Here is an 18,293-nt window from a genome sequence, read left to right on the forward strand (position 1 = left end):
AAGGATCACGGTACCAAAATTGAGTAAATACAATTGCAAAACACTCAAGGAACTTGGGGATGGGCATAAGGAGGGGAGGAGCAGGCAGGCAGCCATCCTGTGAAAAGGGCTGGGGCATTGCTGTGGAAACCCAATGAGCTGATGCCAGAGAAAGGGAGAAGGGAACAAAAAAAGAGGGACAATGCCTTTGGAGGACTTATCTTTATCATAGCACAGTGAATGTAGCACCTGGGGTAATTCTCCTCTCTGTTCTTCTGAAGTCAGCATCGGTGTTTGGACGTGTTGCATCAAGAATGTTATCAGGAAAACTGCAAGTCAAGTGGAAGGTACAGCCTATAATAAAAAAGGAATTAGACTTGCTTTTTTTTTTTCAGAAAAGAGAAAAATGACACAGTCTTAATTTTCTAATACACAAAAGAAATGGAGGGCAATGACCCACATCCTTCCCTTCCCTTGGAGTGTAGGGCAAGTAGTGTTGAGTTTGGCAACAGGCCTGTGTCGGTTATTTCAGAAATATTCCAAGGGCAGTGAAGCAACGCAACGTTCACTGGATGTTTTAAGGAACAAACCACACCAGTATTTAAAATGTATGTATGCCATGCTGCTGTAGATATGGGGAATGCGTGAGGAGAAGGAAGGACCTTTTCCAGTCCATCACTCCACAGGCAGCAAATAGGAAAGACAATAAACTGCAGACAAGGAAGCAAGAGCTTCTTTGTTAGGATCTTGTGCACTGTTTCTGCTACCAATCTTGAGAAGAGTATTTAAATGTGCTTTTCTATAATAAATAGTGAATCTGACATATCAAGTTTTCTCCCTCACCCCCTGGCTGAGCTGCTGGTGGTGTGGGCTGACCCCTCCATGGCTCAGGCACCGGTCTGCCCAGAGCCTGGGGCTGCAGCGGTGGACTTCCACGGACACCAGGCAGAGTGAGCAACCAACACAGCAATAGCTGAAACAGAAGGAAAACCCTGCCAAAGGCAACTCCCCATGGGCCAGAGCCGTGAGCCATGTGGGCATGCAGGTTCCTTTGGTGGCTGACTCTGAATGCTGGATTTGGATGGATCTGAGCCACATGTCCACACGTCTTCTCTCCGAGAGATGTAAAACAATGGGAAATGCCACCACAGCAATGCAGACCTGAAACGCTGTTTGTTCTGCTTTGCTGCCTGTTGCAAGCTGGGCTGGGATTTCCCGGCCAAGAACCTGTTCCCCTGTCTGAGCTTTTTTTGTGGTTGCACATGCAGAACCACACCCTGACATGTTAGGCTCATCTTAGGATTTTCCTTCCTGGTAGAAACAAGTTCATGTTTATACAGGTCAGAAAGGGCAACACCGGCCCTTTCTTCAGCTGGAGATGTCAGATGAACGTGAGAAAGGCCTTGTGGTCACCCCACAGGTCTGCCTCCAGCTGCTGTAGCAGAAGATGCTGCCTGGGGAAGGCATGCACGTCCACTCTGTAGGATGCTGCTGAATCCATCCAGTCATTTGGGGAAAGTGTCAGTGCTGTCAGCCCAGAAGTCCACCTTCTGCTGCAGAAAGAAATGTTGCCTTTTGCCTGTTTTAAACCGGTCTCTTCCTAGTTTCACTGAGTGCCCCTTGGGTTTTATGCTGCAGGATGTGGTGACCAACATTTTTGCTTTCCAGCCTCTTTCATCCCCCATCATGACAGGGCTGTACCACTCCCCTGTTGATTTTAGCCAGGTTTCTCCTAGTCTACATCCTTGCTGAGAGGCAGAGACCCTCAATGTGGGTTTCCAATAAGTTGTTTTTGAGCAGCCTCCAGGATGCTCACAGGCTTCTCTGGTTTGGGGCTGCTCCTTTTTATGTAGGCACTGTTGCTTTTAGTGTTTGCCTCAGTTTTCTTGTCTTCCTTGAAACTCTCCCACTGAGGGCACATGGCCTGCATTTTCCACGTCAACTCTTTGTGATTTATTGCCACCAAAAATTCTATTTCTGTGCCTCACCCTGATGAGGCACTGGTCTAACCTACACGTAGGCTCCTGCTCTTACCCCTGTCCTTCCTGTATTTGCTGCCTCTCCAATCTCACTGGCCAGCATTGTCTTCATAGAGAGACAATAGCACAGTCCAACCATGGCTTTTTTTTTTTTTTTTTTTTTTTTTTTTTTTTTTTTTTTTTTTTTTTTTTTAGTATTGTCTGGGATTTCTACCCATGGGATTTTAGGGTGCCTCGCTTTTCCTGCAATATTTTTATGGTGCTACACTTGTATCCTTCACATAGGGCATCCCTCCTCCACCACTACACCTCATTCCTGTAAGGCCGGCAGGCTGGCAGTGCTGTATCCCATGGATTTTGTAGCCTCCACCAAGTCTCTGAGATCCCATCAGTCCAAATCGGGTATTCCTCTGCTTCTGCCAGCTCTCCCCAGCTTCTGGTTTAAACATCCCCCCACAACCTCCCCAACCTCCAGAGAAGCAGCCTGGCTCCGTTACAGCTCAGGTGGAGCCCACCCCTCCTAGGCTGGTTCCTCTTGTCCCTGAAGCTCCCCAAGCTCCCCACATGGCTCTCTAAGCCACCACCTCATCCCTGCACCAAGGCTCATGCCCCACTGCCTACCTCTCCCACCTCACTGGTGCTTCAGGCCCTATTTACGCCCCCCTCGTTCCCCCTCAGGACCAGGGGCCTCCTGGCACCCAGAGCCTCCCACCTCCTCTCACAGATGGGGTGGCTGCCATCCTCCTCCTGCACTGCCTAAATGGGCTTTAATTGTGCTGGGAAGCTTGCAGCAGTCTAGTTTCTCCCCTGAAGGTGTAACTAGGATCACTCATTTCTAAATTAACCCTTATTGAGCTAATTAGCAATAAAGGAGAAACTCTCAAGAGCGGGAACAAGCCCAGGTGCTGAGGGCGAAGCTGACCCAGGACTCTCCTGGGCCTTCACCCCTGCAAACTGCCCTGCTGCCAGCACCTTGCCTTCTGAAGAACAGCAAAGGTTTCTTGTTGCAAGTACAGGGAAATAGGAGAATAATACAGAAATTAATCTGATATTTAAATTCGACTCCATGTCCCAAAGTAGGACGTGAGCAGGCAGCTTGTGGCAGATGTTGATGGACATTACACAAGACAAGGAAGTTCAGTGGTGGTAAGTACGAACCCAGCAGATGAGGGATGTCCTACAAAAAGTGCTGGAGAAAACGAGTGCTGCTCTGTTAAGAGAAGAGGTGAAGAAGGCAACATACCACTAAAGAGTAGCTGGTACCAGGTCTGACCCTGTGCCCGTCAGTCTGACTTCTGGGTGAACCAGAGTTGCCTCTCCCATGTGATTGCTGTGATAGATTAAGAGCTGTGATAAATTAAGAGCATCCTTTGGCACGAGTCCTTGCCGGGGACCCCACAGTTGGAAATCATCTCCACAGAGAAGGTCCTGGCCGTCCTGGTGGACAACAAGTTGACCATGAGCAGGTAATGCACCCTTGCAGCAAAGAAGGCCACCAGCCTCCGGGGCTGCGTTAGGAAAAGCATCACCAGTAGGTCCAGGGACGTGGCTCTTGCTGTCTATTTGGCACTCCCAGTTTTGGGCTCCCCAGCACAGAAAGGACCCTGACGTGGTGTAACAGGTCCAGCACAGGCTACCAGGCTGGTTGGGGTTGGAGCAGCGGTTGTACGAGAAGAAGCTGAGGAACGTGAGTATGCTTGGGCATCTGCAGCCCTCCTTCCTGCAAAGCCAGGCTTTGTGTTTAGAGCTAAATATGCAACATTTTAAGAAGGTTGTTTGGGATCATGGCATTCCTCTGGCTACCAGAGGGAGTGAACGGCAGAGGTAGAGCAGGTCGGAGTGGCGGGGAAGGCGCTGCTGACAGATTATTGTGGTGATCCCACCACGGGAGCACGGTACCTGTGGGAAAGGCAAAATCACGGGGCTTGAGAGGGATCTTTTGGAGAAGGTATAGAGAAGGTACAAAGAGAGGTTCAGCTAGCCCCAGGACCCCAGCAATTGATTAATAGCCAACTTATTGTTATTTAACTTGTTCTTTCCAACTCAAAGGGAGTGGAAATCCCCGGTCCTTTGTTCGTTATCAGCTTCTCCTTCCGTGATATTTCAAGAAGATAATGTTACAATAACAATATTCTTGAGCAAAATTTCCAGGTCCCCTAAGCACTTGCCAGCTACAGAACAGGGGAACAATAAAGGCGAACAGGCTGCCCAGAGAAGCTGTGGCTGCCCCATCCCTGGAGGTGTTCAAGGCCAGGCTGGATGGGGCTTTGGGCAACCTGGGCTGGTGCGAGGTGTCCCTGCCCATGGCAGGGGTTTGGAATTGGGTGGGCTTTAAGGTTTCTTCCAACCCAAGCCATTCTGTGATTCTGTGATTTTTGGCAGTGCTATGAGGAGATCCCCACCACTGCCCAACAGGCTGTTGCACAGCACCTTCGCCCACCGAGCTTTGCTGCATCCTTTTTCTTTCTTCAAGGGTTGCACCTCCCCAAAACTGGCTCTGGACAGAGGTGGGGCAGGAGAAGAGAGGGGTTTCAAAGAGCAATTGAAGTGGTGGGGAAAGCAGAGATGTGTCTGGGGAATGGAGGGATGGAGAGGTCTTTCTGGGGCTGGTAAGGAGCTTGTCCTGCAGAACAGCCCAGGACACCAAGATGGGACCAGGACAAGTACCTGCATGACAGGTGGATGCTCAGCCCTCACTGCGGTTCCCTCCAGGAATAGGGTGTGAAACATAAGAGTCACCCAGAGAAAAACAAGGTGGTTTTGTTTCCTTTTTGACATCTGGGAAATGCCACTCCCAAGAACGTAGCTGCCACCATGCCAATGTTTATAGTGCAACAGGTTCTGTTCGCACTGGAAAATTGCTGTTAAACCTTACAAAACCACAGCCCAATGCATTTCAACACAGGGTCAGGTTACCACAGAACAGAAGGCAGCTCACCCTATATATTAGACCTCCCCAGCCCTCAGACCTGTGGCAGAAGCTGAGCTGAAGACAAGTAGGTAAGATACCGTTCTGGGTGGGTGGTGGGGGTCTTCTCATTCCCTTCAGCCACCTCCTCAGCAGCCCGGAGGCTGCAGGTTTTTGCTGCATGAGATTTCTGCTTGCATAAGGACGTGAAGATCTGTCCTCTAGACCCAGATTCACCTCACCTGAATTTAGATGGCTCCCATCCACATGTGAGCCCATCTCCCCTGGTTCCCTTAGCAGCCAGCGAGGTGCTCCTGGAGTACAGCTCACCCTGAAATAGTCATCCACAATAATTTAGACAAAGTGTAGCTTGCAAGTGCCAGTTTCTGCATATAAAGCCTCAGAAGACTCCAGCAAAGCTGTCTTGATGTCGTGAAGGAGGTTTGTATAGATTACGGGTACAGAATAAGGGCATTCATGATGGGAGCACAGCAGCGAAGAGCGCTGAACATCACTCATTTTATTTTTTCTGAATTAAATATTGGAGTTGGAGGAGGTTGGAAGGAGGTTACTAAGACACTGTAGAAAATGTGTGCTGGAAACATCATCAGACATGAGAGGTCCCAAGGCTCTGGTGAGGGGTTGCAAGCCAGCAGAGGGACATGACTGCACTTAAATACCACCTTGTACATCCAACCAAGAGAAATATCCCACCGGCTCAGAAACAGTTTGTAGTGGGTTTACGTGGCAAGGTTTTGGTAGCAGGGAGCCATAGGGGTGGTTTCTGTTAGAAAGATCTAGAAGCTGCCCCATGTTTGGGAAGGGCCCCATTGTTTTCCAGATCCGAGCCAATAAGCGATGTTGTTTTGCATCTCTGTGAGAGCATATTTAAGACAGGGAAAAACCGCTGCGCCACACAGCAGCCGGGAGAGTCAAGGGAGTGGGAGAACAGCCTTGCACCAAGGTCAGTGTAGAAGGAGGGGGAGAGGTGCTCCAGGCACCGGAACAGAAGTCCCCTGCGGCCTGTGGTGAGGACCATGGTGAAGCAGGATGTCCCCCTGCAGCCCATGGAGTACCACGGTGGAGCAGGGTTCCACGCTGCAGCCCGTGGAGGAGACTACGGTGGAGCAGGTGGCCCTGCACCGACAGAGGCTGCGGCCTGTGGAAGACCCCTGACAGAGTAGATTCCGGGCTGGACCTGTAGCCCGTGGAGAGGAGCCCACGCAGGAGCAGGTGACCTGGCAGGAGCTGCTGCCCGTAGGGGAGCCAGGTTGGAGCAGTTTTCTCCTGAGGGATGGACCCCGTGGTACGGACCCATATCTGGAGCAGTTCTGGAAGAGCTGCTGCCTGTGGGAAGCCCACGCCGGATCAGTTCATCAAGGACTGCATCCCGTGGGTGGGACCCCACAGCACAGGGGACGAGAGTGACCAAGAAGGAGCGGCAGAGAAGAAGTGCTGTAGACTGACCATAACCCCCATTCCCCGTTCCCCTGCGCCGCTCGGGGGGGAGGAGGTGGAAAAAGGTGGATGGGGGGGGAAGGTGCTTTTGTTTTTTTTTCCTTTGTTTTCTCACTTCTCTCGCTTGTTAGTTGTAGGCAATAAATCTTACTATCTCCTTATGCCGAGTCTGTTTTGCCCGTTACAATAATTATTGCGTGATTTTCTCGTCCTTATCTCAATCCTTGAGCCCTTTTCACATATTTTCTCCCCATTCCTCTTTGAGGAGGGGGAGTGAGAGAGCGGCTGTGGTGGAGCTCGGCTGCCCACTCGAGCGGAACCACGACACAGTTTCTTCGTGTTTACTCAGCAAGCAGTGAGATGTATTCATTCCTTCTTCTTTTCTGATTGATTTTGCAGGTTGCTTTGTGTGCTCAGGAAGAACTATCCCATGAGCCTGATGCTTGTGCTGCTGGGCCTTGCTGCCCTCCTGGGTAAGTCAGCATCCCCCGCTCATCCACCGAGCAGCCCCAGGAGATTAAGACACCTCCCTGTGCCCCCTCCCCAAAATCTCAGTTGCCATCAGATTGTGTTGGGCCGGGAAGGCGCTCAGCTCCTCCTGCGAGTCTTGCTGGAGGGGTCACCTCTGAGGGAGGGGTGGGTGCAGGGTGCAGGTTGCAAGGTGCAGGATGTAGGGTGCTGGATGCTCGACTCTTTCCACACAACCTTTCCAGGTGCCTGCCAGGGCCGCACGGATTGCTACGGCAGTGTAAACAGAATTGACACCACCGGGGCTTCATGCAAAACTGCAAAACCAGAGGGCTTAAGCTACTGCGGTAAGTATTGCTCTTCTGACAGATTGCTCTCTTCCGTGGTAGCACAATAATCCCAGATCCTTCAGATTTCCAAAATGCTGGGCACACACCGGCTGCTGAGCCTGCATGATCTACCTAGAGGCATAGTCTGCCTCCTGGAGATGAGGCATCTTTACTTTTGGGTTTCATTACAGGAGTTCCAGCTTCAAAAAAGATTGCTGAACGAGACCTGCAAGCTATGGATAAATACAAAACACTCATTAAGAAAGTGGGTGAAAAGCTGTGTGTTGAGCCCGCTGTGATTGCTGGCATCATCTCTCGTGAATCTCACGCTGGTAAAGTACTGAAGGACGGCTGGGGTGACAATGGAAATGGATTTGGCTTAATGCAGGTACTTGTTGATGCTCCACTAAAACCCAACAAACTAATGTCATATGAATAAAAGTAAACCTCCTAGACATGTCATCCATTACCACAGGGAAATGACTTTTTGATATTTCTAGGTTGACAAAAAAAGCCATAAGCCCCAGGGGACGTGGAATGGAGAAACCCATATCACTCAGGGCACGACAATACTTATCGATTTTATAAAGAGTATACAGAAGAAGTTCCCAAGCTGGACAAAGGACCAGCAGCTGAAAGGTAATGTGCAGACCACAGATTTTGTCCAGGGGAGAAGAAAAAGTCTAGGACAAGAACACACTGAATGAATTCACAGAGTCATAGCATGGCTTGGGTTGGAATTGGATCTCCTTTAACACCACCCAGTTCCACCCCCCTGCCATGGGCAGGGACACCTCCTAGCAGACCAGGTTGCCCAAAGCCCCATCCAGCCTGGCCTTGAACACCTCCAGGGATGGGGCATCCACAGCTTCTCTGGGCAGCCTGTGCCAGGGCCTCGCCACCCTCTGAGTGAAGAATTTCTTCCTAACAGCTAATCTAAATCTCCCCTTTTAATTTAAAACCATTCCTTCTTGTCCCATCGTTATCTGTCTTTGTAAAAAGTGACTCTCCATCTTTTTCTAAGCCCCATTTGAGTACCAAAAGGCAGCAGTGAGGCCTTCCCAGAGCCTTCAGGCTGAACAGCCGCAGCTCTCTCAGCCTATCTTCATAGGAGAGGTGCTCCAGCTCTCTGATCATCTTGGTGGCCCCCCTCTGGCCCCACTCTAACAGCCCATTAGATTCACAGTAGGCTCACTGCTCTGTAGTTCCCTGGGTCCTACCCTTTTTAAAAATGGGAGTGATATTTCCCTTCTTCCAGTCACCAGGGGCTTCACCTGACTGCCAGGTCTTTTCAAATAGGTTGGAGAGAGGCTTGGAAACTACATCAGCTCCCTCAGGGCCCCTGTCAGGGCATGTCATCGGGCCCCACAGACTTGTACCTGTTCAGTTTCATCGTGTGGGCTGGAGCCTGCTCTTTGCTTACAGGGGGAGGCACTTTGCTCCCTCAGCCCTCACCCACAGGTTCGGGGAAACGAGAGACGTGGGAAGCCACGACTGGCAGTGAGGGCTGAGGGAAAGAAGTTGTTGTGTGCCTCAGCCTTCTCCTTGTGTCATTAACAGTTCTTCGTTATCATCCACCAGAGGGAATAAATCCCCTTGGTCTTTCTTTTCTGGCCAATGAACCCATTGAATCCCTTGGTATTTTCAGAGGTTTTTTTCACAGGCAAAAGGCAAGGTTTGGCAAACTGTGTTGTTTCTGCCTTTCCTTAACATGGCAGCCTCTGCGTGTTTTCAGTGCCACGCAGCAAATATTTATGCAGCTGAAATCTGATTTATAGAAGAGTCCAACGCTCCTCATCTGACGACGAGGAATCTCCCACAACCACCCCAGTTAATAAGTATCTCTGAGTAGCTTGAACGCAGCCAGCAGCTCCCTCTGTGTTGCTGTTGATGGGGGGAAAGAGGTATTCGGGGACTGCAAAACGGTGTCATGCAACATGGAAACACTGCCTGCTGCTTGGCAGCCCCTGTGCAGTGCAAGGTGTGATTATGTTTTAAAGCTCTTCAGAGAGCAGTAGTTTTCAAGAATGAGTGAGAAGTTATGAGGCTGTTGGATCTTATATCGTGCTGTGAACAAGCCTGCTGCAGCCGGAGGGCTTGTGCTGGGCCAGGTGGGTGATGCAAATTCATCAAGCTGCCAGTGTCTGTGAACATACCCCCCAGTATCTCTACAACGTGTTGGTGGATGCAGCAATATGTGTAGGCCTTTTGCAGAGCCCTGGTTAAGACAGAGAAGCTCTGATAACACCACATCCCCAATTCCAAAGTCCTGATAAGTGAAAGCTTCCTAAACAAGCAAAACCAGGACGCATCAGGGTGGAATTTTGTTTAAAGGCTGTGTGGCATCTTTCGGTGCTTCATTTCAGGTGGGATTTCTGCCTACAACACCGGAGACAAGAACGTCCGAAGCTATGAGAGGATGGACATTGGCACTACCCATGACGACTACGCCAACGACGTGGTTGCTCGAGCCCAGTATTACAAGCAGCACGGATACTAGGCTGGGGCCCCCGCACCGAGTGACTTCCCCACCATCACAAAACACAAAGGAAGAAGGTGCATCCAAGTCCATACAGATGCAAGCGTACAGGAATGGCTTACGTGAAACAAGAATTTGCAGGCTACCGCTCCCATGTATAGAAACAATATTCAGTGAGACACTGGTAATGTAGTTTCTTTAAAAGCAATATGGTTGGGATTTTACAAAGGGAATATTAACAGAATCTTGTGTGCTATCTACATATTTCTCTTAGTTTTGAGGCCGGTCTTATTGCTTTGAGGCCTATCTTGCATTGCTATTGATAACTTTCTGCCTTCCAGATCTTAAAGTGCATTTCTGCTCAAACCTGTCATTCTCTTAAGAAATCAAAAGGCAAAATACTTCCTTGGGTACCTGCTTAATGATTTATTTTTTTTTCAGAGCTGCCTGATACTTACTTCATATTGTGAAGTAGTCATTTTTTTTCTGAATTCTAATTTTTCATATAAATGCACAGAACAGAGATGGGTTTTTCTGTCAGTTTTCAGTTATACAGGGATAAGCAAATAGAAAATGAATAAATGTGTTATTAGCAAATGAAACAGCAATCCAGTGTACTCATATTTCCGTAGGAGCACTCTTCATAGAGAGTGCTCCAGCCCTCTGGTCATCCTGATAAGCCTCCTCTGGACTCACTCTAATACATCCACGTCCTTGTGCTAAGGGCCCCAGAGCTGAACGCAGGGCTCCAGGTATCTACTAAATACCCCCAGAGATGGGGACCCCACCACTTCCCTGTGCAGCCCGTTCCGAAGCTTGACCACCACCTCCATGAAGAAATCCTTCCTGATATCCCACGTGAAATGTGAAAGAGCTGATCGGAGTAAAACACCATTTCACCCTCACAAAACTCAGCACAGGGGCGGCATGTCGGCATGGATGAGTAGTGACGGGGAGGTCTGCCATCCAGTGGCTTGCTTTCTTACTTCCAAACAGCTGCTGTGGTTTTGATGCACACTGTGTGGTTACTTGTGTGCTCATTTTGAGAAGGGATAAAACCAGGAGCCTCGCGTACCCCCTGCATACCCAAATTCTCAGTAACTGCAGCTCTGTCGTGTGGTAGTTTTGCGGGGTCTTTGCCCCCAAGAGCTTTATGACATCCAAAAGCTCGGGCTCCTCTTTTCCCATTGCCATCACTTTTTTGCTTCCAACAAGAGGTGGCTGCTGTTTTTAGATGAGGCTCCTCCTACTTCCAAACAACTAGCAGCCGGGTTTTGAATCCGATTAAAAGTTACTTCCTTTTTGAATGGTGGCTAGAGAAGAAACCTTGTGTTTGGGTGGCTACACGAGGAGGTGTCGGGCGCTCCCGTTTCCCATAAAAGCCCTGCTGTGTGGGAAGTGCTGAGTTGGCTGCGAGCAGCCGTAACACCCACACATCTCTAGCAAGCGCCCAGAGACACAGTGGGGAGACATCCTGCAGCAAGCATGTCAGCTTGGTGACATTTCTCTAATATTCTTGTAAATAATTCATTCCACCAAAGTCTCTTTTCTATTAACTGCTGAGCCCTGGGTTGGCATTGTTCCTCCCCGTTGCTGTTTGTATCTTACTTACCTTCTGCAACAGTGTGGTTAGGCAACAGATAAATGTAGCTAAACTGCAAGCAAGACATTTATAGGATGCTTCTCTGATTTTTTTTCTGTTGATGGTAGCTATGGGAAAGCAAACTGGAGCCAGTTAGTTGTGCGTGCTTTCTCTTGACTAATTGATTTTTTTTATTTTGAAATGGATAAGAGCCTTTTGGAGGTGCCTTTCTGCACTGGCTCTGCAGGAAGCTTGAGTGGCAAGCTTACATTGAACAACTCAGTTTTAGACAAGCTAAAACTAGGAAAAATGGATTGTGCACAAATATGATGACATAACTCCATCTCCTAGCATAAAGGTGCATGCTAGTGTCTATATGATGCCAATCATTTTAAATTCCGGATCTGAAAATATTTCAATGGCATGTGCTGCACACACTGCTCTGGCCTGAGTTTTCATTGCAAATGCTGCTCTTTTGGCTGTTCTGATCTCTGTGGGAAGATATTGGACGTCAACATGGCTGGAGCTTCAGAGGCTGCAAACTGGAAGGGCTAGCACCAGGTGTGTGATAATTTGGTTGTTCGTTTGCCCTCAAATCCATGCATGAGCTTGTGGCAAATCCAAGTCCTTGACCATCTGTACTGGGTCTGGCTGGAATGTTAACTTTCCCGGCAGCAGCCCATACAGTGCCGTACTCTGTACTTGTAGCTGGAACAGCAGTGTTATCACACCAGTGTTGTGTCTACTGCTGAGCAGCAGTGGCACAGCGTTGGGCCTTTCTCTAACCCTCCTAGGGGGTGGGCAAAAAAGTGAGGAGAGAAACATCACTAGGGCAGCTGACCTACACCAATCAAAGGGATATTCCATACCATGTGGTGTCACACTCAGCAATAAAAGGTGGAAACAGGAAGAAGAGGGGAGGGGTGGGCTCTCGTTGAGAAGACGTCGGTCCTCCTCTCGAACACCGGCTGCGTGCGTTGAGGCCTTGCTTCAAGGACGTGGTCAATCATCGCTCATTTGTGGGAAGTAGAGAGTAATTTCTTTCCTCTGCACTTCCATATAGCTTTCATTTATTTTGTTTGTTTGTTTTCCTCCCTTTTCCCCTTTCCCTTTTATTTTCCCCTTAGTTAAATTGTTTAGTTCATGGTAGTCTTTATTTAATTATTATAATTATTTCCCTTTAATTAAATTATCCTTATCTCAACCCGTGAGTTGTTCTTTGCTTTACTTCTCCCCCTCCTTATCTAAAGGAGGGGGAGTGAGAGAGCGGTTGTGGGGTTTAGCTGCCCAGCACAGTAAAACCACCACACCATCAGCCACTGCCAAGTGAGCAGGTATTTACACCATGACAAAGATCCTACTTGGGCACATACCTTTCTCTTGGGAACAGAGGGGCCCTTGAGATGCTGCAAGGAATATTCAAGACCATCACAGAAAAGACACAAGGTCCACAGACCACATTCAATCCCTGCCATTAAATCTGTTCTTCTCTCTCCCTTAACGAGGGTTTCTTCATGATCTAAGTTTTTGAATGTTTCCCTAGCATAGCAATATAAATTAAAAAAAAAAAAAAAAGTAAATCTGGAACGAATCCAACAAAAGGCTTGGATTTAAAATGGACACACCTTTTAGTCTGCACATGAAAGATCTGCCCTCTGGTTTTGAAAAAAATATCTTTTTATATCAGCCGTCTATTGGTATCTAGGCTACTTCACCGAAATTAGTCGATTCTGTTACTGCCTCTCTCTAAAGAGATTCAAAAGGATTCCAAATATCAGCTCAGTCATACCTGAAAAAAAAATGTTTCTGATTTTAAAAATGAAAGGAAAAGTGATGCATGTTTTGCCTTAGGAGTTCCTGCTTCAGAGAAGTTTGTCGAAAAAGATTTGAAGAACACTGCGAAATATAAAGCCAAGATTATGAAAGTCAGCAACAGCAAGTATGTTGATCCAGCTGTGATAACCAGTATTACCTTGAGGGTCATACACTGGGACAGTACGGAAGGATGGCTTGGGTGACCACAGAAATTGATTTATTTTAATGCAGGTATGGCCAGCCCTCTTGAAAACTGAAATCTCATCCATGCTTTTTGAAGCAGAAAGCTAGAGGAGCAGCAGGGGCCTCCTCGAAAGGCAACCCCCTAATCTTGCTGCCAAGACATCGGGTTCAGCTGAGCAAAAGTTTACATCTCTTTTGAGGCAAGAAGTAGAGAGCTGGGACTTGGCAAGATCGTAACACGGCCTGTTCCCCATCCCAGCCCCTCACCCCCTCTAAAACTTGGAGCGATACCTTGGCTGGCTATCATTACTTAAATTAGGCAGGTCCAGCGGTAAGGGCTGTCACGCTCCACTGCCAGAGAAATGCAGTACAGTCCCAAGAGAAACACGGATAAAAGGTAAAGGAAATGAAATGCTGCATCAAGCACCGTGCTGCTTACTCAGCTCAGACTTTCCAAGTTTGAAGCATTTTGCGAAGTTTGAGAGGCCTAGCCAGAACTGCCTACAGTGTCCACCAGAAGGCTTTTTTTTTTTTTTCCCCAACATTTTTCAGACAACTTTTTGGCCAAATATAACTGGCATCGACCCATTTTCCAGCTGCCAGCACCAGGGGAGGGATGCTGGTTAGGATCAGGGCAGCTGGCATCTACATGATGAAACTGCTGCTTGCTTCCCAGGGCTCTCTGGGGAACGAGGAGATTAATTGTTCCTATTTCATACTTTAGATAATAAATCTTGTTTCAAAAACCTTTTTTTTAACTAAGTGTAGAGGCCCAGAGACTGCAGCTGCATGCAGTCAGGTTAATTACCCTTTATGCACCGCAGGGACTGAGCTAGCAGGGGGAATCTTGCTTCATTATTCATGCCTACACTCACGCCTCACTTGTTTGCCAAGTTGTACGCTTATCCGTACAATCCCCAAACATTTGCTGCACACATTCGGATACAATCCCCTGCAAGCTCCATCCCTCTGAGGGCTGCTCTGCACTGCCCTGCGGATCAGAGACAAAGCTGCTCCTCCTGCCCTGGGAAGAGCAGAACAGAGACGGAGCCAGGGGCTGACCCAAGGGAAAACGATGTTTTTGGCACCCTTGATGCAGCTGGGGAGGACAGGAGCAGTGGTCTTACAGCTGAAAAACCTTACACAGCAGTAACGGTGCTCTCGGTACCCTGTCATCTTTGCAGCAGCAGCTGTCTTGGTTTTATAAGGCTCTGATAGACAGAGGTGGGCTAGGCACTCCTGACCAGTGTCCCCATAGTCCACGCATCTGCTGGCTTTGCCCACTCCTTGGGCTGACCTCGCTTCCTCTCTGCATGACAAAAAAACAGGTAAACTATGAGAGTAGAGATCAAAATGAGTACAGGCACCCTGCAAGTGATAAAGAGCTCTAATATATATAAAAATATTTTCCCTGCTGCATTGATGTTCCTTTCTTCCAGGCTGACAAATGGCAGCATAAGACTGTTGGGACACAGGACAGTGAAGAGCATATAAGGCACAGGGATTTTGTATTGGATGATAAAATCAAATCCAGAACAAATTCCCAGCGTGGAAAAAGGAACAGCAGCTCAAAGCCATGGCTTTGTCAGCTTTAAAATGGCAGCTTTATAACACCTCACACATATAAAAGTCAAGCATGGTAACACTGTAAAACTGAGCACTTAAAAAAAAAAAAAAAAAAAAACACACAAAACTAAAAACATTCCAGTCCCCCTGCTCATTTTATTGCTGTGTGGAATAATACTTCATTGTACTCACCAAAAGGAATAGAAAAATATGATGTGTTTAGCTTTCTAGCAGACTTTTGGAGAACTCAGCAAATATCATGACATTTTTCAGTCGCAAGGAGTTTTTTTTTTCTCCTCCTCACCTGCCCATTTGCTTTTTTTTATATACCTACCTATAAAAAGCTACAAACCATACAACCCCAAAGACAGACCTTAATTCACATTAATTCCTAAACCATATGGTCCTCGCTGAAGGAAATATGTTTTTTTTCCTGAGCAGTGATCACAGCCGAAGACGTCATGGTAGTTGGGGCCCTTTATTCCAACTACAATACAAATACATCTGAGGTTATTAATGCTGTTAGAGTTGAAGGACTACGAACAAAAGGAAACAGTCCTACAACTGAAGATGTTAGATTAGCAAAACACAGCAAGGAGATAATGAGCACCAAGTCTGGATGCAAATTATGACTTCTGCACAATGCTAAGACACAAATGGAACACCCCAGTGACAAAGGTAGCTGAAAATGCTAATACTGTGGCCAAAAATACCGGTGAAAAGAGACACACAAACTAAAACAATACATTTAGGTTGTGACTTCTGTTTGTGTGGTGAAGAAATATCACCTCTGTTTAATTGTTTCTTTCTCGTTTCAGGTGGGATTTCAGCCTATAATGCAGAACCTAATAATGTCCAGTCATAGGAAGGAATGGATATTGGCACAACACACAGTGAGTACGCCAATGATGGGGTTGCAAGAGCCAAGATTTTTAAGAGAAATGGTTGCTAAGAAAGATATCTGAGTAATGATTAGATTTGAGTTACTGCTTGGAAAATTTCTCCTAATTAAAATATATATATATCTCTTGGGTTTCTCCCCCAGAAATAGGCAGGGCTTTGAGGGGTGGGAGGAGTGAGGAGGAGTGAGGGGTGTGCAAAAAAAAAAGGTATCCTGGACTGTATGAACAGAAGCACAGCTCAACCAAGGGAAGAGGTTATGTGTCCCTATTAAACACCTGTTAGACCACAACTGGAGTAGACATGTTCTAGGCCCCTTGACACAGGGAAGATCGATTAAGTAAAGCTGGCAGAGAGCCCCAAGCTGCTTGGGGCTAGAGCACTTGCCCCATGAGGAGAGAAAGCTTCAGGGGGACCTAATAGCAGACCCCTCCTTACCTGTGAGAGATAGAATCATAGAATTGTTAAGACCAGAAAAGCCCTCCAAGATCACCTGGTCCAACCACCCCCCTACAACCAGAGTCACCCACTAACCCACATCCCCAAGCACCAGGCCCAACCTCTCCTTGAACACCCCCAGGGACGGTGACTCCACCACCTCCGTGGGCAACCCGTCCCAGTGCCTGACTGCTCTTTCTGAGCAGAAATGTCTCCTCATTGCCAACCTGAACCTCCCCTGGCACAACTTGAGGCCATTCCCTCTGATCCTATCACTGGTTACCTGTGAGAAGAGGCCGACCCCCAGCTCCCCACATACTCCTTTCAGGTAGCTGCAGAAAGCAATGAGGTCCCCCCCGAGCCTCTTCTCCAGCCCAAACACCCCCATTCCCTCAGCAGCTCCTCACAGGCCTTGTGCTCCAGGCCCTTCCCCAGCTTCGTAGCCCTGCTCTGGACTCGCTCCAGGGCCTCGATGTCCTTCTGGTAGTGAGGGGCCCAAAGCTGAGCACAGCACTCGAGGTGCGGCCTCACCAGAGCAGAGCACAGGGGGACGATCACCTCCCTAGCCCTGCTGGTCACACTGTTCCTGATACCAGCCAGGATGCCGTTGGCCCTCTTGGCCACCTGGGCACACTGCTGGCTCATGTTCAGGAGAACATCAACCAGCTCCCCCAGATCCTTTTCCTCTGCCCAGCTTTCCAGCCACCCTGCCCCAAGCCTGTAGCGCTGCATGGGGCTGTTGTGGCCAAAGTGCAGGACCTGGCACTTAGCCATGGTGAACCTCATCCCAATGGCCTCTGCCTGTCAACCCAACCTGTCCAGGTACATTTGCTGAAGTCTAGGTAGACTCTGTCAGCAGCCTTTCTTTCATCCATCTGTTCATGGGAGATGAGGTTGGTCAGGCAGAACTTGCCTCTTGTAAACCCATGCTGGCTAGGACTGATCCCCTCAATAACTGAGGGGATGGAGCCTGGCTCCTCACAATAGTGCAAGGTGGGAGGACAAGAGACAGACATAAGATGAAAGAAGACAGGCTGCCACCAGTTAAAAGTCTGTATTCTGCATATAACTTTATCTCCCACAAAGACAGCTGGACAGCGGTGCAGGAGATTGGACCAGAAATCTGTGATCTACCTGCTAACCTGAATTTTCCTATCCTCTCATGTCATCTCACTTGTTTTTTGCACAAAAAGACAGCATTTCTTACCTGTGCTTCACAAGCAAAGTTATATGGACACACATTATGGTTTTGCACTCTGGTTGGTTCAGGTTTTACACCTGAGGACAAACCTTTAGAGAACTTACGTCTGTATAGAGAAAATCTGGGAAATTCTCATCGCAGACTGTTGTGGTCTTGAAGCAAATTTGAGGAACATCCAAACTTACACATATATTAATAAATTTTAAGCACAATCTCCTTTTTCATGAAAACTGCCAGCCTGTCAGCAGTAGACACCTCCTTATGCTAAATCTTACCGTGGAATAACAGGTACTGTCTAAAATGTTGTCCTTTCTCTGTACTTTGGAAGCAGTGATTAGCTCTGCTTTAACTCATGTAGTTACCTAACGCTTTGTAAATTCTGCACAACGCCAAGCAAGCTTGCTCATTAATACATTCTTTTCAGTACTTTTGAAGGTTGCAGCACCTGCAGTGTAATGAATCCTGTATCTGGATACATGCTGTGTATAACAACCGGCAGTGCTCCCTCTGTTGGGGATTCACCAGGCTGCAGCGCCGTGGACACAATCCCAAACATGCTCGGTAAGGGCTGAGAGATCCTGGCTTTGTCACTCTAGGCCACCATTCTTAGTAAAGGTCTAATACCTGCTGTCCCTCAACACCAATGTGAGCAGACTGCGTGCCTGCTTTCCTGGGTGCCAGGACTTGTGCCATCTCTTTTAAGCATGCTCAGTACTTTGGATGCACTACATGTCCTTCTTCAGGGCTGAAATTTCAGCTTTACTCAGTGGGAACACGGAAATCACCACATGGACTGTACATTGCAGCACAAGATGCCGTGCAGATACTGAAAGGAAGGAGGGAAGCAAGAAAACCAACATCCATTTACCTACCTCATTTTTTCCTTGCTATTCTATATCCTTTTGGCTGAGATCAGTCTTTTTTTGTGTCCTTCTGACTGCAGCCTGTAATTTGTTGAAAAATTGAGGTTTTTCAGCTCAAGTTTGCATTTCTGCCTTTGGCCTGCCT

General features: G+C 48.0%; 1 protein-coding gene across 1 annotated transcript; it reads left to right on the plus strand.

Moving 5' to 3' along the window:
* The first annotated feature begins 6,742 nt into the window (after nt 1-6,742).
* On the plus strand, nt 6,743-9,802 carry LOC309874072 (lysozyme g). Its single transcript, XM_082751991.1, has 5 exons — nt 6,743-6,797; nt 7,038-7,139; nt 7,313-7,509; nt 7,622-7,760; nt 9,488-9,802. Exons 1-5 carry the CDS (start codon nt 6,755-6,757, stop codon nt 9,619-9,621), a joined length of 615 nt encoding a protein of 204 aa, XP_082608117.1. The 5' UTR covers nt 6,743-6,754; the 3' UTR covers nt 9,622-9,802.
* The last annotated feature ends 8,491 nt before the right edge of the window (nt 9,803-18,293 follow it).

Source organism: Aythya marila, assembly GCF_965140915.1.
Source record: "Aythya marila genome assembly, chromosome: 1".
Classification (NCBI taxonomy): Eukaryota; Metazoa; Chordata; class Aves; order Anseriformes; family Anatidae; genus Aythya; species Aythya marila.